Here is a 19303-nt window from a genome sequence, read left to right as displayed (position 1 = left end):
AGACCGCTTGGACCGGAGCGGAGACCCCCGACAGCGGCTGAAAGGAGGCGCAATAGGGCAGGCGGGCGGAGGCTGGGCTAAGATGCGGCCCTGCGGGGCGGGTGGGGGGAGGAGGGCGCGGATGGGGGGAGGAGGGCGCGGGTTGGGTCTGGCCGTGACTGATGGGCCAGATGCGGCTGAATGTTTTAGAAAAGGGGGGGGGCTGGCCCGCTGGCGTGGCTTTAGCCACTGGGTTTGGTTCACTGCTGACGGCCGCCCGGTCCGGCTGCAAGCGCCTGTACCTCCTGCCTCCGCTCATCGCTGGCGATCGGGGGCAGCCGGCTCCAGGAGGGGATAGTCAGCGGGGAGCGCGGAGCGAGGCAACTGGCGGAGCGTGTTTCCCTCGCTCGGCAGGCACAGCCCCGCAGGCGGCGGGTGGGGAGGATCGACTCCATTCGGCGAGGTGAGGAGGAGAGGAACGGGGGGCACAGCAGGGCGACGCGGAGCAGGTCAGGCCATGGGGGTCTTAGCCACCTCGCAGGTCGTCTCCCGACATTGCTCTGCCGGCTGCACCGCCTCCACCGCTGCCCGTCCCCGTCTGGTAGCAGGCAGCGCCCAAGCTCCATCCTCGGGCGGCGGGAGCAGTAGCGGCGACTGGCGGGGCGCAGTGTCCCTGTAGGTGACGCCCTCTTCCTTCTCTTCGCGCAGGTCGGCGCTGACGGCGACGGGCGCCCGGCGGGGGATCAGTCGTGCCTCAGAGCCATGTCCGCTGTCCGGCTCTGGAGGCTGCCCGCCCTCCTCCTACTGCTGCCGCTCCTCAGTTGCCGCGCCGACGACTCACTGCGTCCGCCGGGCCCGGGCAGGCTGAGCTCGCCGGCGGCGGCCGACGCCGTTCCCCTGACGGCCGGTACCCCCGCGCTGCGGGGCGCCGAGCCTAACACCTCCCGCATGGCCGCGCTGCCTAAGGGAGTGGGGGGGTCGGCTGGCGGACGCCCGCGTTCGGCCTCACCCCCCATGTGTACGGGGCAAACAGAGATCAAGGAGACTTTCAAGTACATCAACACGGTGGTGTCCTGCCTCGTCTTCGTCCTGGGCATCATCGGCAACTCCACACTGCTGCGGATCATCTACAAGAACAAGTGCATGAGGAATGGTCCAAACATCCTCATCGCCAGCCTGGCCCTGGGCGATCTGCTTCACATCATCATCGACATCCCCATCAACGTTTACAAGGTGAGAGGGAGCCGGGTTTAGGTCCGGGCGCGGGCGTGCAGCGGGCTGTCCTCGGGGCTCCCCACCGGCCCTCGCAGATACCTAGCACCTCCGTGGCTGCTGGGAGGACGCTCGTCCTGCTTCTAGCTGGAGAAACATAGGAGCTAGACCTCCTGCCAAAAATCTGCCGGAAGGTGGTATTCTGGTCAGATGTTGTCCTTGTTGTTCCATAGCACACCCCTTCAGTGCCCCAGTTCCAACCCTTTTAGTGGTTCAGGTTGGGAACAGGACAGCGGTGTGAAGCTGGAGGTGGTCAGGCTCTGGAAAATCACCTGGAAACAGGCTCTGTCCTAGCAATAACACAAATAAATATAAAACAGATAAGTGCTCCATGAGGTCACGGCTTCCTTTCTTTCCCCCGAGGAATGGAGAAGGAGGGAGAGAAGACAGTCTACTTAGGAGTTCGTTGGGCACTTGAATCCATGCTTTAGCGACGATCAGCATCCCTCCGGGGAGAGATACGGGAAATAAGGCATCTTCTGCGTTTAGAGTTTACGGTCTGGGTCCCTGAGCACCCATTAGTTACTGTATAAAGTGAACATGACAGCTTTTATCTGTTCCTTCTCCTCATTTCATATCTGTGTTTGTAAACTGTGGGGTTGACTGATTTTAGCTTTGGAAAACCACGTGGAAGTTAGAGTTTTTGAATTTAGTCTTCCCTAGTCATAGTGATTACTCCAAGAGGCTACTGAAAAGGGGGAAACCTGACTCTTCGTCCTTTTAAAGTATTGATGTATGACAAAGCAGGGAACATCACAACTGTGTTAAATTCATAAACTAGATAATTTGGATTGTGAGAGAGTTCTTAATTTGGGGTTTCATTTTTTACGATACTATATACATGTGTCATAGTTCTTGTGAGGGGTGTGTACTCTTCTGACTGGAAGTGGAATTTGTGAAACAAAATCCTTTATGTTGCTTTGACAAAGCTGTTCTTTTGGTCAAAAAAACCCCATATTGAACAAAAATATTTTTTTATGTGTTCTCAGAAAAAAATAAAATTAAATCAATAACAGTTGCTCAGTACAAGGTTTTGCGATCTCACTGAGACCATTGCAAAATTAAATGAATGGTAACATGCAAGAATATACCGCAGTCCTTATCTTGATTGAATGTCATCAAGTATATCATTATGAGTGGGCTGGAGTGGGAGGAGTGAAAGGTCAGATTGCAAACCATTAAATACTATACCAGGTACAAGTCCAGGATTTCTGTTATGCTACTGATAATGCTTGGAGCTAAGCAAGAGCACTCAGGAGTTAAACTTCCCACACTGCTCCTCATCTTAACAAAGAGCCCACAATAAATTGGTATTATCCCTTAAATAATGATAGAAACATGTGCTGTTTAAAAACGGGACTGTTGAATAAATTTGAGTTTCTCAGAAAAAATTGAGCAAAACCCAAGCAAACCTTAGACTTGGTGTTTATGTAATCCAGATTAAAAGTTTAAGTGAGGTTTGATCTGATAGTTTTTCCTCATTTCTGCAACACATTTAGTTCCATCTCCAGAGTCACATTATAAGGGAGAATACAGCAGTACAATCAAAAAGCTGGTAGTAATCACCTAGCAAATAAAATAAAGGGCTTGGCTTTGTAAATCAAGCAGTTTATAGTTGTAGCTTGCAATTTGAAACTATTTTAAAATGTATGAAACATCTTCAGAACTGCTATCAGACCTCTTAGTTAGACAGCTGTATGGAAAAGAGTGTGAGAGAATTTCTCATGTTAATAAAATGCCAGCAGTTTACTCAACAGCACTTGTGGTAGAAAGTGTGAGCGTCAATGAATGCTTTCCAGACAGACCTAGAAGAGAACAGCATTTTGTTAGATATTAAAAGTGATAACCACAAAAGATGTCCCTGGTTGACTATTAAAGTGGATAGGTAACCAGCTGAGAAACTCTGCAAATCAAAATTTACATCTCTTTAATTGAAGGTATCTAAAGCAGATGTTATCTAGGTTGGGCAAATGCAGTCTGATGTGTCAGATGCTTATTAGTCCATTGCACTTGATAAATTTGAATATTGATCAATACATTCAGTAGAAAATGGAAAGTGTTGGAATGTTATCACACAGTCAGGAAACCAGGTATGAATTGAGGGTTTGAGGGGCATTCAGTTTCAGTGTGCAGAACCTGAAAGACCTTTTTGGCATTCAGGGTCCTTCCTGGTAAACAGTCTGGCTTTGGTAAAACCCACAGAACTGCAGAAGGGGAAGCAAAGTCTGAGACAGCCATTCTGCAGTCCATTCTGCAATCTTGTGACAGTGCAGATCTTTTGCAAAACTGCTACTAATGGGATATGAAGGCCGTCCTATGTCTGGTCAACTGCTTCACTAAACAGACCAAACAGGCATCTCTTTTTTAATTTGAGGCTGCAAAGAGGAATTAAAGGTGTAAATATAAGAAGAAGAATGATAGAGTAGGTAGTCGGTGAGCTTTTTATGTTGTTCTCTGCTCTTAGTCTTTGGAAAACAAGACAGTGTCAGTTTGCACACCTGACAGTACAAGTCTGCAGTTCTGGAAATCTTATGCTCAGTTTCTGAAATCTATAAAGTTAGTGACTCCTGTGTGCAAGACACCAAAACAACATCAGGATTGGAAATTTCAAACTGCCTCTTGTTGACAGATGTATAATGTGATAGGAACATAGACTTTAAAAAGCCATAATCAAATAACATGCTTTGTCTTCTGATACCTAGCCAGTATCTTTCTCATTTTGCAATATTTATTCTCTTACATTAAATACAATTTATTGTCATGTTCCAATGGATTAACAGGGAGAAAAATCTGTCCTCTGCACACTACTTTCAAATGCTTGATTATCAGTTTGCTATGACACAAATGACTGAGGAATTGTATCTATCTGGAAACGCTGTCACAGATTGCTTTGTCTTAGAGCACAGTAGAAGAAGGGAGAAAAAAATTTCAAGAGAAGGCAAATTATCTGGGTTTTTTATCCAAGACAATGACCAAAGGCCCAAATCATCTTCATAGGCAATGTTGGGGTTTTTTTATCTTTAAATAATGTGTTTTAGGAATTGAATAGAAATACATATTTAACATTATATATATTATTGTCGGGCACTGGCAAGATAAAAAAGATCTGGTTAGGAACTGCATAATCCAGGCAAACATGTAGTGCCCACTTTGTTAATCCAGTCGTGCTTTGAAAAAGGCCGAGTTTCCATGGAAATGTCCTTGTGATGACCTTGCTAACTCTTGTAATGTAAGTGTTTCGGGCATGCATCATGATACATCCTATCTTTTCCTACCTTTTCAGAAAAGTCAAGGTGCTTGCCTTTAGGAAACATTGTTAGTATTCCATATTACCACTCTTTGCCAGTGGTGCTGATATGAAAGGTAACAGACAGAGGTCTTCGGAAGTTCATCACAGAATTTTGTACACAAAGTTTATTGATCTCTGGCCATATTAAGCTAGAAGCCTAGTTTGCTTAGTGCTCTTTATGGTCAACATATGCAGCTTACAGGCACTTAAGAAAGATCTGATTTTTTCATTGGAGGAACCTGTCTAGACTGTGCAGGCAATGGGGGATAACTTTGTTCGGTAGTTAAATGGGGACAAGCTATTATGAAGTCCATTGTGTGAAGTAGTGGACATGTCTGTGTTTGGTCCATAGTACACCTGCATGGTTTTCATGGTGGATCTTCAAACTGAAATAAATTAGATGATGTCAGTACAGATTTGTAAAATTAGAGCATTTTTTTCATTATATGTTCACTCGTAAGATGCCTGTGGCAAATTTCAAAACAAGTTTTCATCTTCTCTTTTGGTTTTTTTTGCTTCTACCCTGTGTTTACAGTTCCCAATCTCACAGTACCAGGGTTTTAGCAGGTAATTTTGATGCAGTTCTTTTCCTAGTATAGTGAGATTGCAGAAATTTCGACACTGATGAAACAGTGTGAGGTTTGTCATTTTCAAGATGTCTGTATTTTCAAGATGTATGTTATTGCTTGATCTTAATTATTTATTTTTTAAAATTAAGTTTCTAAACCAGACTAAGAACTTAGTTTCCCAAGTTACTAATAAAGGCACAGGAAAAGAAATTAATTGCATGCTTCTACTAAGATTCACAATTTATTTGATAGATCAGTAAAACATTCTTAGCTTAATTAGGAAGCAGGAAATACATTTTCTTGTCTTTAGGGAAGATCTCCACCCTGGCATCATAATTATTGTTAAATATTAATAAGTTTTGTAATGCTATCTGACTTATCCCTGACCATAAGTTTAATTTCCTGGGCAAATTTCCTGTTTTCAAAAATGGCTGCCTCTATGAAATGCTAAAAAATACTTTGTCTGCATGACCTCCCCATCTCAAAAAAGTATCAGCTGAAAATCTACCGGTCATTTCACAGATATATGGAAAAAAATGTTGCTCATGAATTAGGTAATTAGGTGTACTGTTGCATGTCTGGTCTCCTCTGTGATTCTGCAATTCCTAATGATGAATTGTAGAATCACTGAATGGTCTGGGTTAGAAGGGACTTCTGAAGGTCATCTAGTCCAACCCTTTCTGCAATCAGCAGGGGCATCCTCAACTAGATCATGTTACCCAGAGCCCCTGTCAAGCCACACTTTGAGTATCTCCAGGGATTGGGCCCCAAACACCTCCCAGGGCAACCTGTTCCAGTGTTCCACCATCCTCATGAAAATCAAATCCTATCATCATGTGAACACACACTCCTGCTCTGCATGTCTGTGTGCATTCATTGCTTGGAACAGAGGACACTGACATAATAAGTTCACACTTTGCTACTTCTTCATGCCTGACTGCAGAAAGTCAACAGTAGCAGTGGGTTGGAGTCGTGGCATCAGCCCTCTGACTGGTGACCACAACAGCTGAGCCACTGAGGCCAGCGTATTGCGTAGTCCAGCAGCAGATTACAAACATCTTTCTCATCCTACACAACCAAGAGGAAGCAGGACAGGAATTTCAATTCACAGATGTGTCAGTGAGTCGCAACATCTCTTGGGGCTACTGTGCAGCTTTCACATCAGTCTATGCTCAGATCTGTTCCTGGTCTGAGGAGGTGTTGGCTAGAAGTGCATCAGATGTATTGGTTCTTTTAAGTATGATTTATTTCACTTCATTCTGACTGTGTTCCCTTTCCTTTAATTCTACTTAATCTTCAACATGTTTCAGCGGTGTCGAAGTTAAAACTTTGCCCATGTAAAATAAATGACTATAAAACACTGGAAAAGGTCATTAAGAATTCAGCCAATGGTATACTTGTTTTGGCATTTTACTGCTGAAAATGCAATATTATTTTTCTCTTTGCTGCCACTTGGCAGTATCTCCTGACTCTGAAGTCATTTATCATTTGTAAATGGCACTCTTTGTACAGAAAATTGTTCTACCCATACAAAATTGGATTAAACTATTATTTGTACTTCACTAAGAATAATCATTGCTCTTATATACAAATATGGTGCTCCTGAATACTGGATTCCTGGATTTTCACTGTATTTTAAGGCAATGTTTTGAGAAGATGGCAATACAGAAGACAGAAACAAGGAAGCATAGTTTAGCAATCAAAATATTCTGGGTGTTTTTTTCTTCTACTTTCTTCATGTTTTCATTCTTTTTCTGCAGAGCATATCATTAGGACTTGCAATACCACGACAAATTTATGACTTGTGCATTAAAATGGACACATTTTGCAGTTCATCAGATGCAAGAGATAAAGGACATGTTTTTCCAATCCAGTGCAGACAGCTGTGTGTCCATTCTGCCTCTGACTGGCTGAATGCAAGTTATATTTTGATGTTATGGTAAACCCAAGCTAAATGCACTCTTTCTTTCAGTAGACCGCATTCACTCAAATGCAGCCCAGCCTTATGCCTCATAAACTGCAGCTGGCTGAAATCCAGTTAGTTTGGAGCACAGATGTGACTGACTGCACCTGAGAGATAAGCATTAGTTCAGGGGAATCACTGACTTGTGGCTGATGTAGTTGTGATTTTAGGGAAGAGAGACAGGGAGTGTATTACATATACATCAGCTAGGCATAGCTAAAAGTCTTCAACAGGGATATGGACATGCTGGAACATGTCCAGAGAAGGACCACCAGGATGATCAGAGGGCTGGAGCACCTCTCCTATGAGCACAGACTGAAAGAGTTGGGGCTGTTCAGTCTGGAGAAATGAAGGCTCTGAGGTGACCTTCTTGTGGCTTTCCAGTATTTGAAGGAGGCCTACAAGAAAGCTGGGGAGGGACTTTTTAGGATATCAGGTAGTGACAGGGCTAGGGGGAATGGAATAAATCTGGAAGTGGGGAGATTCAGACTGAACGTGAGGAAGCAGTTCTTCCCCATGAGAGTGGTGAGAGCCTGGAATGGGTTGTCCAGGGAGGTGGTTGAGGCCCCATCCCTGGAGGTGTTTAAGGCCAGGCTGGATGAGGCTCTGGCCATCCTGATGTAGTGTGAGGTGTCCCTGCCCATGGCAGGGGGGTTGGAACTAGGTGATCCCTGTGGTCCCTTCCAACCCTGACTGATTCTATGATTCCAATGTAAATTTTATCAAAGTTTGGAATTTGCGTTCAAAGAGAAAATACTGTAATTTTGAAGTGCTTTTTTAGTGAGTCATCTCTGGTTTAATGTATACAGATGTACAATCTACCACAGACACTATCAACAAGTATGTGATGTACTTGCTGCCCAGTCCTGGATTTCTATAGCAACTAGAGGTGGTAGGCTGGAGGTTCATGAAGCCTGATTGATATAAATTAAATTAGTCCAGTGTCACTTGATTATGTGGAACACCTGTAATTATTCACATTGCAATTTAATAGGAGTTTGTTACTGTGAACTCATTATAGCAATTCAAGTCTCAGGGAGAGTCTTTACTGAAAATAATTTCAGACTGAGTTATTTTCCCACATCACATACGTAAATAACTTATATACTGTATGGTTGTTCTAGCCTCATTCTTACTTCCTCTGCTTTATTACTTTCCAGAAAAATCTCAAGAAACAAATCCTTAGAATTTATTTTTCTGCTTCATTTCTGCATTATGCCATTTTTCTTACTTAAGTAGATCATTTAAGAAGTGAGCTATGTTATATAGTTCTGCCACTTTTCTTTCCAAAATTCCATTTCAGCACAGGATTCTACAGCAGATTTCTGAAAGTCTTCTGGTGTCTGAAAATACTGGTAAACACTTTATATAGATTTCACAAAGCACATGGACATGAAGTATACTTAACTTCCTTAGTGTTGCAATAAAGTAATACTTAAATTATAATGGGGGTTTTCAGAAACTGTCTTGGACCATGTAACTGTTTATCCATAAATGCACATCTATGTGTGCTTAAGGACTTTGTTGAACCAAAACCATGTGAGCAGGCAACTTCATGGCCATACACAGTCATTCTGGTCCCCAGCAGAATCTATTTCTTCTTTCGCTACATCCCTGTTAAATAAGATGTCTGAGGTGTCCTGAGTACAGGGAAAGATTTTGCAATCTCTTTAAGATAGTTACCATTCTTTCCTATCCTTTTCCATTTTGTAGCCCTTTATGTGCCAACAGGTCCAAAAGGCCTCGTTTGTAGAAAGTTATGAAAAACAGAGATGGACTTAGATAATGTAACTAATTACAGAAACTCGGAAAGTTTACTTTTGTATATAACATTTGCAACTATTTCTTGGCATAACTTCTGTTCTGGAGAGTCTTGTTTTTATGAGGTACTGCAAGATTTGGCTGCTGCTGTAGTGTATTTGAGCCATCAGCATAGCTCACATCAGAGTACGAAGATCAAATGTTTCTAAACTGAAGCTACAGGTGAAAAGTTCATAGCATCAGCTGTGCTCTCTGTGCTCTCTTGTGTCCAGTAAGTCTTGTCCTCTAAGTCATCTAACCACTAGGCATGCAGCAGAAGTTTTCCATTAAAATGTACAACCCCCAAAGTTCAACTGAACCAACCTAAAATTGTTGTGCTTTTTCCTTTATGCTGTGTCATTGTAGATATGCCTAATGTGCAGTTAGTCCTTTCAGCATTATAATCCAGAAACATTGGAAAACTGATCAATAAAGATCTTTAAAGTGTGATTTATCTGATCTGTTTATACGTGCTGCAGATCACTGAGTTCACACTAGCACTTTAGGCTCTGTTAGTGCCCAGTGGATGATCCTTCCTTTAGTTATCAAGTGGTCTGGCTGACTTCTCACCTGAGAGAGCCTAGACACCAAATAAACTCCCACCTCATACGGGCAGTTGTGGGCTTTGTCCTTGTTCTAGTAAACCCTGAGCAATTTTCTCTATTTCTAGTAAATATAGTTACTTGGAACATGTAAGAAAAGCAATGAACGCTCAAGACAGATAAAGCCAATACAAAGACAAGGGAAATTCTCACATGCTCAGTCATTTTTCACTGTAAACACTGGGGTGATGAAGGTAGAAGCAAAATGAGTGGAGTGTGAGTGGCTCAAGAAGTCAGGACAGCCTCTGTGTATGTCCTTGCCCAGCCATGCAGTGAATGAATCTACTGCCTAGTTTTTAGGACACAGCTTTACAGACTCCCATGCAGAAAAGCTCTTCTTGACAAAATTTTACATGGTGGAAGAGAAAACAATAGAAACAGAAGTCTAGGTTGCAGCTTTGGGAATTATGTGTTTTTAAATGACTCATTTCTAACTGTTTCCTTTTCACAGCTGCTTGCAGAGGACTGGCCCTTTGGTGTCGAAATGTGCAAATTAGTACCCTTCATTCAAAAGGCATCAGTGGGCATCACAGTGTTGAGTTTGTGTGCCCTCAGTATAGATAGGTGAGACATATTTTTTCATCAAGCTCTGTAATAATTTCTTTTAAGAATGGGCTTTGGCTCAAATTTGCCTTTCCTCTCAGCTGATATAATACTAATAAGCTAGTTAAACCAGGAGAATTTTCTTATATTTTTAATTTGCAAATGTGTGATGTTGCTTCAGGTACCGAGCAGTTGCTTCTTGGAGTCGCATTAAAGGGATTGGAGTGCCAAAATGGACTGCTGTTGAAATTGTACTAATCTGGGTTATATCAGTGATACTGGCTGTTCCAGAAGCTATTGCATTTGACATGATTACAATGGAGTACAGAGGAAAGGATCTTAGAATCTGCCTCCTTCACCCCACGCAGAAAACATCCTTTATGATGGTAAGGCACTGATGTTTATAAAATAACAGGTCCCTAGCACAGTTCTTCAGGTCTCCTCAGTGTTGTGTGGATTGTAATGGGCGCAGGTGTATGTGAAATGCAGGTGAATATAATGTTGAGATGAGATGATGACACATTTCTGAAGTATACCAGTTGAAAGAAGAGCATACAGAGACTTTTGTCTTTTATGGACTTTGAACATACTACTGTCTTGTCCTATTCTCTCATCTGTACTGAACTCCTTATAAAGACGCTTTTCAGAAGAGACCGACCAATTCTTTCCAAATACTTTCCAAAATGCTCAGTATTGAACTCCTAACTGTTTTTTGCTTTTGTTTTCTTTCTAGTTTTACAAGCAAGCTAAGGACTGGTGGCTATTTAGCTTTTACTTCTGTTTGCCACTGGCTATCACAGCGTTTTTCTATACTCTTATGACCTGTGAGATGTTGCGAAAGAAAAGTGGGATGCAGATTGCTTTAAATGACCACTTAAAACAGGTAAAAATTCCCTGACAGTGCTACTGACTGTAGAGAGGATGACAATATTACCTTTACTGACTCGGCTGCCATGGCATTATTCTGTTCTTGTATGATGAAAGGAGAAGTTTCCTAGCAGTGGTACTGCTGAATTTATATATATACACATATATAAGTATGTATACATTATTGCTCCTAGAAACCTAAGATTTTAGCTGACAATCACAAAACTCATGGTTTTTTTTTTCTTGTTTGGTGTTAACTCTTCAAGTTTTTTAGTTTTTATTTCTTCACCATGAGAGCTGGATATTTTGTAATGAAAACTAAAGTTGTGCTGTAATCTACAAGCTGAAGCTATAAAAATGTTCACTGTTCTGAAGCAATTACATGCTGAGGTGTAGTGAGGATAGCAGTATGTTATCAGAACAAAACACATTCCAAAATACATTCCAAGTCAGTAGTGCACCAGACACAAACATCATAAGTCACTAGAATTAAACTGCATTTGCACTATAATGTATATTTGTGCTTCTTTTTTTGCTACATTATTAAAGCTGTAATTGAAATCTCTTGGGGCATTTAAAATAGGACCTGTGATGAAAGTACAAGAAATTTCAGTTGGAAACAAGCTGGTATTTAAAAGTGATTGAAGGGACTAATATGTCTTTCTTATAATTTAAATTGCTGTTTTCATGTCCATGATTTTTCATATTATTACTCATACTTCTTAAAACTAGAGATTCAGAGAATCAGTGCAAGACATCTAAACCAACAGAAAATACTAAGTACATATTCCAAGAAAATAAGGTAATCTGATGTTCTCCTAGTTCCTGTTTTGATAGGGGTTTTATTTTGTTTATTAAACATTTGGATATTATAAGACAACAATCTAGAGGGAGGCATAAACTGTAACACTGTTCTGTTCAATTTTTATTTTCAGAGACGTGAAGTGGCCAAAACCGTGTTCTGTCTGGTACTTGTTTTTGCCTTGTGTTGGCTCCCACTTCACTTAAGCAGAATACTGAAACTCACTATTTATGATCAGAAGGACCCCAACAGATGTGAACTTCTAAGGTGAGACTGCAAAATTAAAATGCCTTTTTGCTGCTGATATTCTCCATAAGCATAAGCTTATTCTGTGTGTCTGAAGTTTTCCCTGCTTCTTCATCCAGAACATTCTGGTTTCATTTCAGTAGCAGCATCAGGAAATGGTGAGGAATCCCATGAACACAGGGCATCTGTCCTGTTTGCCTGTCTTCTGATCCCTTCTGGGATTGCCCTGGTGTCTTACGGCATAATGTGGGTGGAGAAGGGATTTGTGTTCCTGATTGCCCTTTGAACAAAACAGCCAGGATTAAATCTGTGAGGAGAACCTCATGAATGTTTCCTCTGACAAGTTTAGATGGTTGGAGCTTCTAAAATTACTTTTCTTGGGAAATGGTTTACTGATTCAAACTTCATTATTGAGCACAATTGTTACCTCCATGAGTTAATCCTGTTGATACAAGCCCCTTAACATTTAATTGTTAGTCATGGCTGAGTGAAGCTAGTCAAAGTTTTCATACTTCTAAACTTCTACTAAACCTTTCTGGAGAAAATTATAGGTGTCTCTCTTTCTTCAATTTTCCATACAGCTTTTTTCTTGTGATGGACTACATTGGTATTAATATGGCTTCACTGAATTCCTGCATCAATCCAATTGCTCTGTATTTGGTGAGCAAAAGATTCCAAAACTGCTTTAAGGTAAGATGCAGCTGGGAGCTGCTCCTCTAGTTAAAAGATCATGCAAACAGTAAAATTCATTCCATGATATGCACAAAGTGTTTTAGATGGTCTTTATATGTTTGGGTTTTTTTATTGCAAATGGGTTATGGCAAGTGTTCTTTCTCCTGCTGAAGCTACATGGAAAGAAATTTTGGATTCATAGGGGCAAAAAGAGAAAGCAAAAGAGAGGAGCATACAATAAAACCTCTTGGCAGCATGCTAATCAGTGCTACATCACTTCCTGACTGGAGCTGGCATCCAGCCACTTCAAGAGCACTGACAAAGCAGACTCAGACCATACTGCAGATGTTCACGTAGCCATATCCTCTGCAACCCAATGGGGAGGGCACTGACCTCTGGTTCCCCCCACCCTGACTGAGTACTTAAATCAGTAGGCAGTTATGTAAGTAAGGCAGAGGGTGCAAATATCTGCTGGTCCCTTTCCACTGACAACATTTTATGAGATAGACCTGTTTGCAGTTTTGCCTTGGTTTGAGTGAATAGTCCTGGGTGCTAATTTTCCATGCAGGATTTGAGGTTCTGGGTTGCATATGGATTGCAGCCCATCAGTCCTTCAGCCTTCATGTCTACTTGGAGAAATCTCCAGGTGTAGTCCTTAGAGTCTTTTTTGTGGCCCACTTCCTGTCTTCAGACACTGTATCAGGGTTCTTGCATTATATACTTTGATTTTTCTTTTGTTGCCAAACATTTAACCATTAGCCACAGCTGGGCTTATTCCCTGATAGTATAAATTTTTAGTGGATATATCTTTCAGTCAGAAGCCAGGCAGCTCCACATCTACTATTGTTGGGGTATTTCCCTCATGACACGAAAGCACACATCACAGATACTTAGCATCAGTCTTGTCTTCCCTGTTTTCATTACCAGCTCCCTGAAAGTAACTGGAGCTGAAAGCACCTAAGAAAGAGATCTATAGCATCCTGAGTGTGGTAACAAGTAGGTGTGCAGGATCCCAGATGGACTTCCAGCACCCAGAAGCCAGTCAGTAGCATCAGCAAAAGGTTCACAGTGCATGTAGTAAATGTTTTAACTGTAAGGAGGTTCTCAGTTCTTTTTTTTTTTTCCCCACCTCAAAAAAAAAAAAATCAACTAAATAGTGTCTGGCATCTTACTTAGAAAGTATAAATTACTGTGCATACATTTTTTTCCAAGAAAGATGATCAGACAAAGGACAACGAGGAGACTAATTTTATTTTCGGACACATTTAGAATTGTAGACCAGACTCAAAGCAGTATGTGTGTGGCCACTCATTCTGCCATTCATTGCTCAGGTTAGTCGCTGATGGGACACCCTAGAAGATAGTGGCCATTTGAGAAACACAGAGCTTAGCCTTGTTTCATTTCTTATGCTGTAATGCCAAAGTGGCAGCCCTCACGCTTGACATTTCTTACTGTATCCCTGAAGAAGGCCAGTGTTTCAGTGTGTTCTGCCACATGTGCAAAACAAAATGATGTAAAATGTTTATTTCTTTTATTTTAACAGTCATGCTTGTGTTGCTGGTGCCAATCCAAAGATCTGTTGTCCCTGGAGGAAAGGCAGTCCTGTTTAAAGTTCAAAGCTAATGATCACGGATATGATAATTTCCGCTCCAGTAACAAGTACAGCTCTTCATAAAACACGCACAAAAAGGTATATTCCCTTACATTAATGCTGGTGCCTTTCTAAGTAAAAGTGGCAATTACTTTTGATGAGATGGTAACATTTAGAAAAATCTAGTTCCGTGTTTGCACAAAAAAAGAACATATAAAAAAATAATAATTGTCCTGGAACTGTGTCACATTGAAAATCATGGACATTTATAAAGTCATCGTTTATGGAACATGAAGAAAAGCTTAGGAAGAACAAATCAATTGTTAGCACTTGAATACTTCTGAATCAGCACTTCCAAATGATCCCCATTTCCTGTACCTTAAACAATCATTTGTATTCACTGTAACAGTTGTAGGAACTGAAGTCACAGTAATTACTAAGCAGTATAATTAACGTTAATTGGATCAAAGCCATTATAACTCAATATATTATCTTTTATAAAACAGATTAACCACCATCACTATTGTGTGGATTTTTTTTTTTTAAGACATGAAATATTTTGTAATAGAAGTTTAAATGTAAAGAAGTAGCATTTCTATCAGGGGTATTACAGAGGTAGCTAATCAAAATATTAAATGATGCTTTCAAGTCAAAAGTGCATTTCACTCTGATAATTGTTTTTACCTATTATTCTTAGAAGGAACTTCCCAAGGCCTCTATCAATACCATTTTGCAATCACTTTGTGTGTTCATTGCAGTTGGCAGTGCTTTGCATATGGCCCATTTCACTGTTTCTACATTATTCGTGCTTAATGATAGCAAAGGAGAGAAAAATAAACACACCAAAAGCAAAAATTACTACAACTATATGAATGATGGATAGTTTTGGAAAACAGCTGTTTTTTACTGAAAACAAATCAATAGTATCCTGTTTAAACAGTGACCATTCAAAAGCCTGGTGGCAGTTCTTTCTTTGAGATACTTCTGCAAAAACTTACGACTGTTTTTGCAATTGAGATACTGTCTTGGGGCAAAACCCTTTAGAAATAGCAAGTGGAAAAAAAAAATAACCAAGGAGAACAGACAATTTGAATTTCTATTTTCATTTAGATGTAAATCTTCATTAAGAAAATAATCCATGAACTTTACTTCTAGAGGACAGTTCTATGTAGCACACTTGTCTTCATACTGGTTTGAAATATTTTCTACTTTCATGGTTCCATATTTATGGGCTAAAGAAGATGAGCGATTAGTTTTTGTTTCTGTAAATAGTTTAGTGAATCATAATTAATTATAAAATATTAAACTATGGGCAGGACCCTGTAAGAATACAGAAAGATAAAGATGCCTGTAGTAAGCATGATGTGTGTTGCCAGGAGCAATGCACGTTTTGTACATACATGACAGGTCATTCTTTGGCTTTTCGTTTCCTATTAATTTGTTACAGATGTCCCCAAAGACTTATTAACATATATTGTGCACTAAGATATGAGTTTTTCAAGAAAAAAATCCTATAACATGCTCTCATAAAAGACATGTTTTCAATAGGCATGGTATTTATCAAAATATTTATCAAAACTCAGGAATTTTTATTTCCAAATTTCACATGCAAGGATTTTTGCCTTTTATTCCAGTCTTGATTAAGTTCAGATGTTTTAGTAAAGTGCCTTAAATATGCTCAGGAGTAGAACAGTTTTCATTAAAATGTTTGGCCAATGTTACAGTAAAGATAGATTTCATCTCATCTGACTTGAGGTAGCTACAGAGCTACCTTGCAGACACCTCAGAGCAGGAGAGGAGAATCTCATTGCTGGTAAACTAGTAAGGGTATGCTTGTATAATCAAGCTGTGGACCTACACATGTGCATTTCAGCACTGGCATGTGTGTGTGTGGCTATGTGTGCAAGTGTGTATGTTGTCTACCATGAGGTTGCTGTTAATATCTTTCAGCAACACATGCACCAACAACACATGTACCAACTTCTATAATGCTGAGCTTTTATAAATATAAATCTATTTAAAATGTTGTTCTTTACATTTTTACCTTAAGTTTCATGGTAACTTACTCAACCGTAAGCCATGAACATCACTTCACCCTGCCTGCTTCTGTTTCTGTGAAATGCATTTCATCTGTTAAGGATGGATAATCAGTTTAATCCTAAAAGTTTGATACCAGCCAGTGTTATTTTCATCCAGTTATATCATTACAATATTGTACATGTATTTTATTGTTATTTTTATTTAAAATATAGCTGTTGTATTGGCAACCGTGTACCATGTTTTGAATTCTTTTCCTCTGCTAATTCTTTGTTAAGACGGGTCCTGCTAAGTCAGACATTTAGGTTTTGCAAGTAAAGGACCATATATATGTATACACTGCCCACTTTTTGGAGTCAATATATTTGTATTGGGTCACTTTTGCAGTATTTCTCAAAGCAGTATTTTTACCCATGCTCTCATTTCCTGTAATAAAAATCTTCAAAATTTCTGCTTGCATACAATTAAAAAAATACACAGGAGAGCTCCAGTGCATCTGTGTTCTAGCTAAGATGAAATGTCTCAATACTGAAGACAGGCATTTCCTTCAGTTCTCAGTACAGGTCTCTTTGTCCATCCACTGCAATCAATGAATGCTTAACCATTCAATTCAGTTGGAGCAGAATTAGGGCACGCCAGTTGCTCTTTAAAAACCCTAGCTGAGATTTGGTACCTTGAATAAAAAAAGGTAAAAGTAAAATATTAAATTTTTTTAAATTTTTTTTTTTGCAAAGAAATTTTCTGGAAAAGTTAGGAAAAGAGGGTAAATCTACTTGTAGGGTAAAACAGGTGGACTAAGGCTCTCTAAGAGTCAAACAGGAAGTCACAGAACAAATGCAGAGAGGCACATGCATCTTTATAGGACTTTGATGTGCTTGTCTAGAGTAGTGGGACAGAGTCGTCTGATGGCCTGACGAGTTGACCTAGAATGCCCTGAGATGAAAAAAAAATGAAAACTTGGAAGAAACTACATCACATCTCTGTGTTTTGGCTACCTGAAGGAAGTAGCTAGATTTTACTTCCCAGCTGCTCTTATTTCTGCCTGTATTCAGCTCTCTTAGAGTCAAGAGAGGGCATTTCAGACTGGGTGAACTGAACTGGTACACTGATACTGCACCTCAGAGAATCAAATGCAAAATCGGATGGTTATGGAGCATCTGCTGTAAGCTGTGGCATTTCACTGTCCAAAACAGTTCTTCATCAACACACAGCTGGCTTAGCAAGAGAGTATTGTATGTTCTGAAATAATGTTAAAAGGATTTTTGGAAATTGTTCCATATAGCTGTGTAAAATAATTGATTATTTCATTTTCTGTGGTCACTTAAAATAGCAATTTCTGTGGTTCAGACATTGTAAACATACTAAATTACCAATAAACTACATGTAATTTTGATTCATTACAAAAAGACATCTTTATTTTTCCTTCTAAGAGTCACATTTAATTGTTAATAAATCAGCACTAAAAATCAAAACTTTTAAGTTTTATACAGCTGAAAACTGGAGAGAGTTCAGGCTTGCATACATGTTGCAAAATTGTCTGGTGTTTGTTGGAACAATTGGTCACGCCTGTCTTTGCTCTGTTTGTTTGTGCTCAAAATGTCAGTTGTAATCTCTTCTCTGCACACCCATATATAGTCACAAACCCTCCTGAGTTCGGGACAAATCAAAGGCATGAAACTTTTAGTTCATTAACTTAGAAGTGCATGCACTCAATGCTGGTTTCTGTCTAACGAAAACTATCCTACTTTTGTATGCTGACAGGGTAATTTCATGTATATTTCTATTTGTTTTTTTAAAAGCAGTGGAAAACAGTATCAAACTAGGTGTGCTGCAGCTGTTCAAATGCTTGCAGTATCTGTACATCCTAAAATGTGTTTGTGGCTGCTACTGTTTTTTTCCAAATAGTTTTTCTTCTGCTTAATTGGTGGCTTACAGCATTCATATAGATTTGTCCCAGGATCTTTACCACATAATTTCTTGGAACAGAAGCACGTGTAGAGATGAGATCCCTTCCCTTGTAAGTAAATACTCTACTGAATATCTCTCATGGCCTCTTCATTTCTTTTTCCTCCTCCTTTGCTCCTTAGTATTGCTATGATCTGAAGTCTTCATGAACCACTTTTATAAAGCATTTTTTGCATATTTCTTCTGAGATCCTCCAGCTTTCTACAGAGAGGCCATAGTCTTCATGGCCCAGATAACTTACTCCCATGCCAAAATTCACTTTTCTAACTATTGGCCTTGTGCATAGTTTTATCTGATGCAGTCTTGGCTCTTCCATTCAGGGGATTAACTGCAATTTATCAGTTTTCTAAACAAAGTAGAATTTTACACAGCCACACGGATACACACCACTTATGTTGTTCAAACACTGACTCACTAACCACTCTTGGGGAGGGTAGATTTGGCAGTCTGATACTGGAGGAGGATGGTCCATCTGGCAACCTGTAGCTAGGTCTGGTCTATGGAGTGGTTTGCTTCTTATTGCATATTTCTGCAGCCTGCTGATCAAGACCATCGTGTTCTTGTAGCATACTCAAGAAGGCCCAAGAGCTTTCCATGTACATGCTGTGCACATCTGTTTAAATTTCTAATTCAAGTTGCTGAAAAGGCCCAGATCCAAAGGAAACAGAAGAATGTATGTTCTGCTGGTCATCTTCCTTCTCTGGCAGCACTGGTAAGGTTGCTGTGTTACATAGCAACAGTCATCACATGATTGTTGGCGTGCAATTGCTAACTTGGAGATGCTGTCATTAAATAAAACTGGCATCTATGTGGTCTCCTACTAAGTACTCTCATTTAGCTGTGAAGCAGATCTCAAATTTCACCCTCCCCAGTGAAAGGGTAAACTTCCCTCAGTCCTATTTCCTTCTATCACTTAGAAAGAAAACTATCACAATTAAAAGCGAAGCCTTAAAAATTGATATTTTACCTTAATAATCAGTATCTTAAGCCTCCATGAAATTTCTGTGACAAACCAAAGATGTCCTGACTGGGAGGTAGTATCTGGAAGGAATTTGCCTGTGGTTAACTACTTAAATGTTGCAGCTCAGCACAGGACTACCTATGTT

General features: G+C 40.2%; 1 protein-coding gene across 1 annotated transcript; it reads left to right on the top strand.

The window, feature by feature from the left end:
* The first annotated feature begins 741 nt into the window (after positions 1-741).
* Positions 742-14659, top strand: EDNRB (endothelin receptor type B). The gene is made up of 7 exons (XM_054400713.1): positions 742-1212; positions 9926-10038; positions 10199-10403; positions 10751-10900; positions 11820-11953; positions 12514-12622; positions 14148-14659. Exons 1-7 carry the CDS (start codon positions 742-744, stop codon positions 14277-14279), a joined length of 1314 nt encoding a protein of 437 aa, XP_054256688.1. The 3' UTR covers positions 14280-14659.
* The last annotated feature ends 4644 nt before the right edge of the window (positions 14660-19303 follow it).

The sequence above is a fragment of the Indicator indicator genome, chromosome 1 (genome assembly GCF_027791375.1).
Source record: "Indicator indicator isolate 239-I01 chromosome 1, UM_Iind_1.1, whole genome shotgun sequence".
Taxonomy (NCBI): Eukaryota; Metazoa; Chordata; class Aves; order Piciformes; family Indicatoridae; genus Indicator; species Indicator indicator.
This window is presented reverse-complemented; position numbering and strand designations above follow the sequence as displayed.

What these genes read in the sequence shown, in the direction of transcription:
- EDNRB (XM_054400713.1), top strand. Translation starts at nt 742, where the DNA reads ATGTCCGCTGTCCGGCTCTGGAGGCTGCCCGCCCTCCTCCTACTGCTG. An exon ending in TCCCCATCAACGTTTACAAG is followed by an intron (nt 1,213 to 9,925) that starts GTGAGAGGGAGC and finishes TCCTTTTCACAG; the next exon opens with CTGCTTGCAGAGGACTGGCC. An exon ending in AGAAAACATCCTTTATGATG is followed by an intron (nt 10,404 to 10,750) that starts GTAAGGCACTGA and finishes TTTTCTTTCTAG; the next exon opens with TTTTACAAGCAAGCTAAGGA.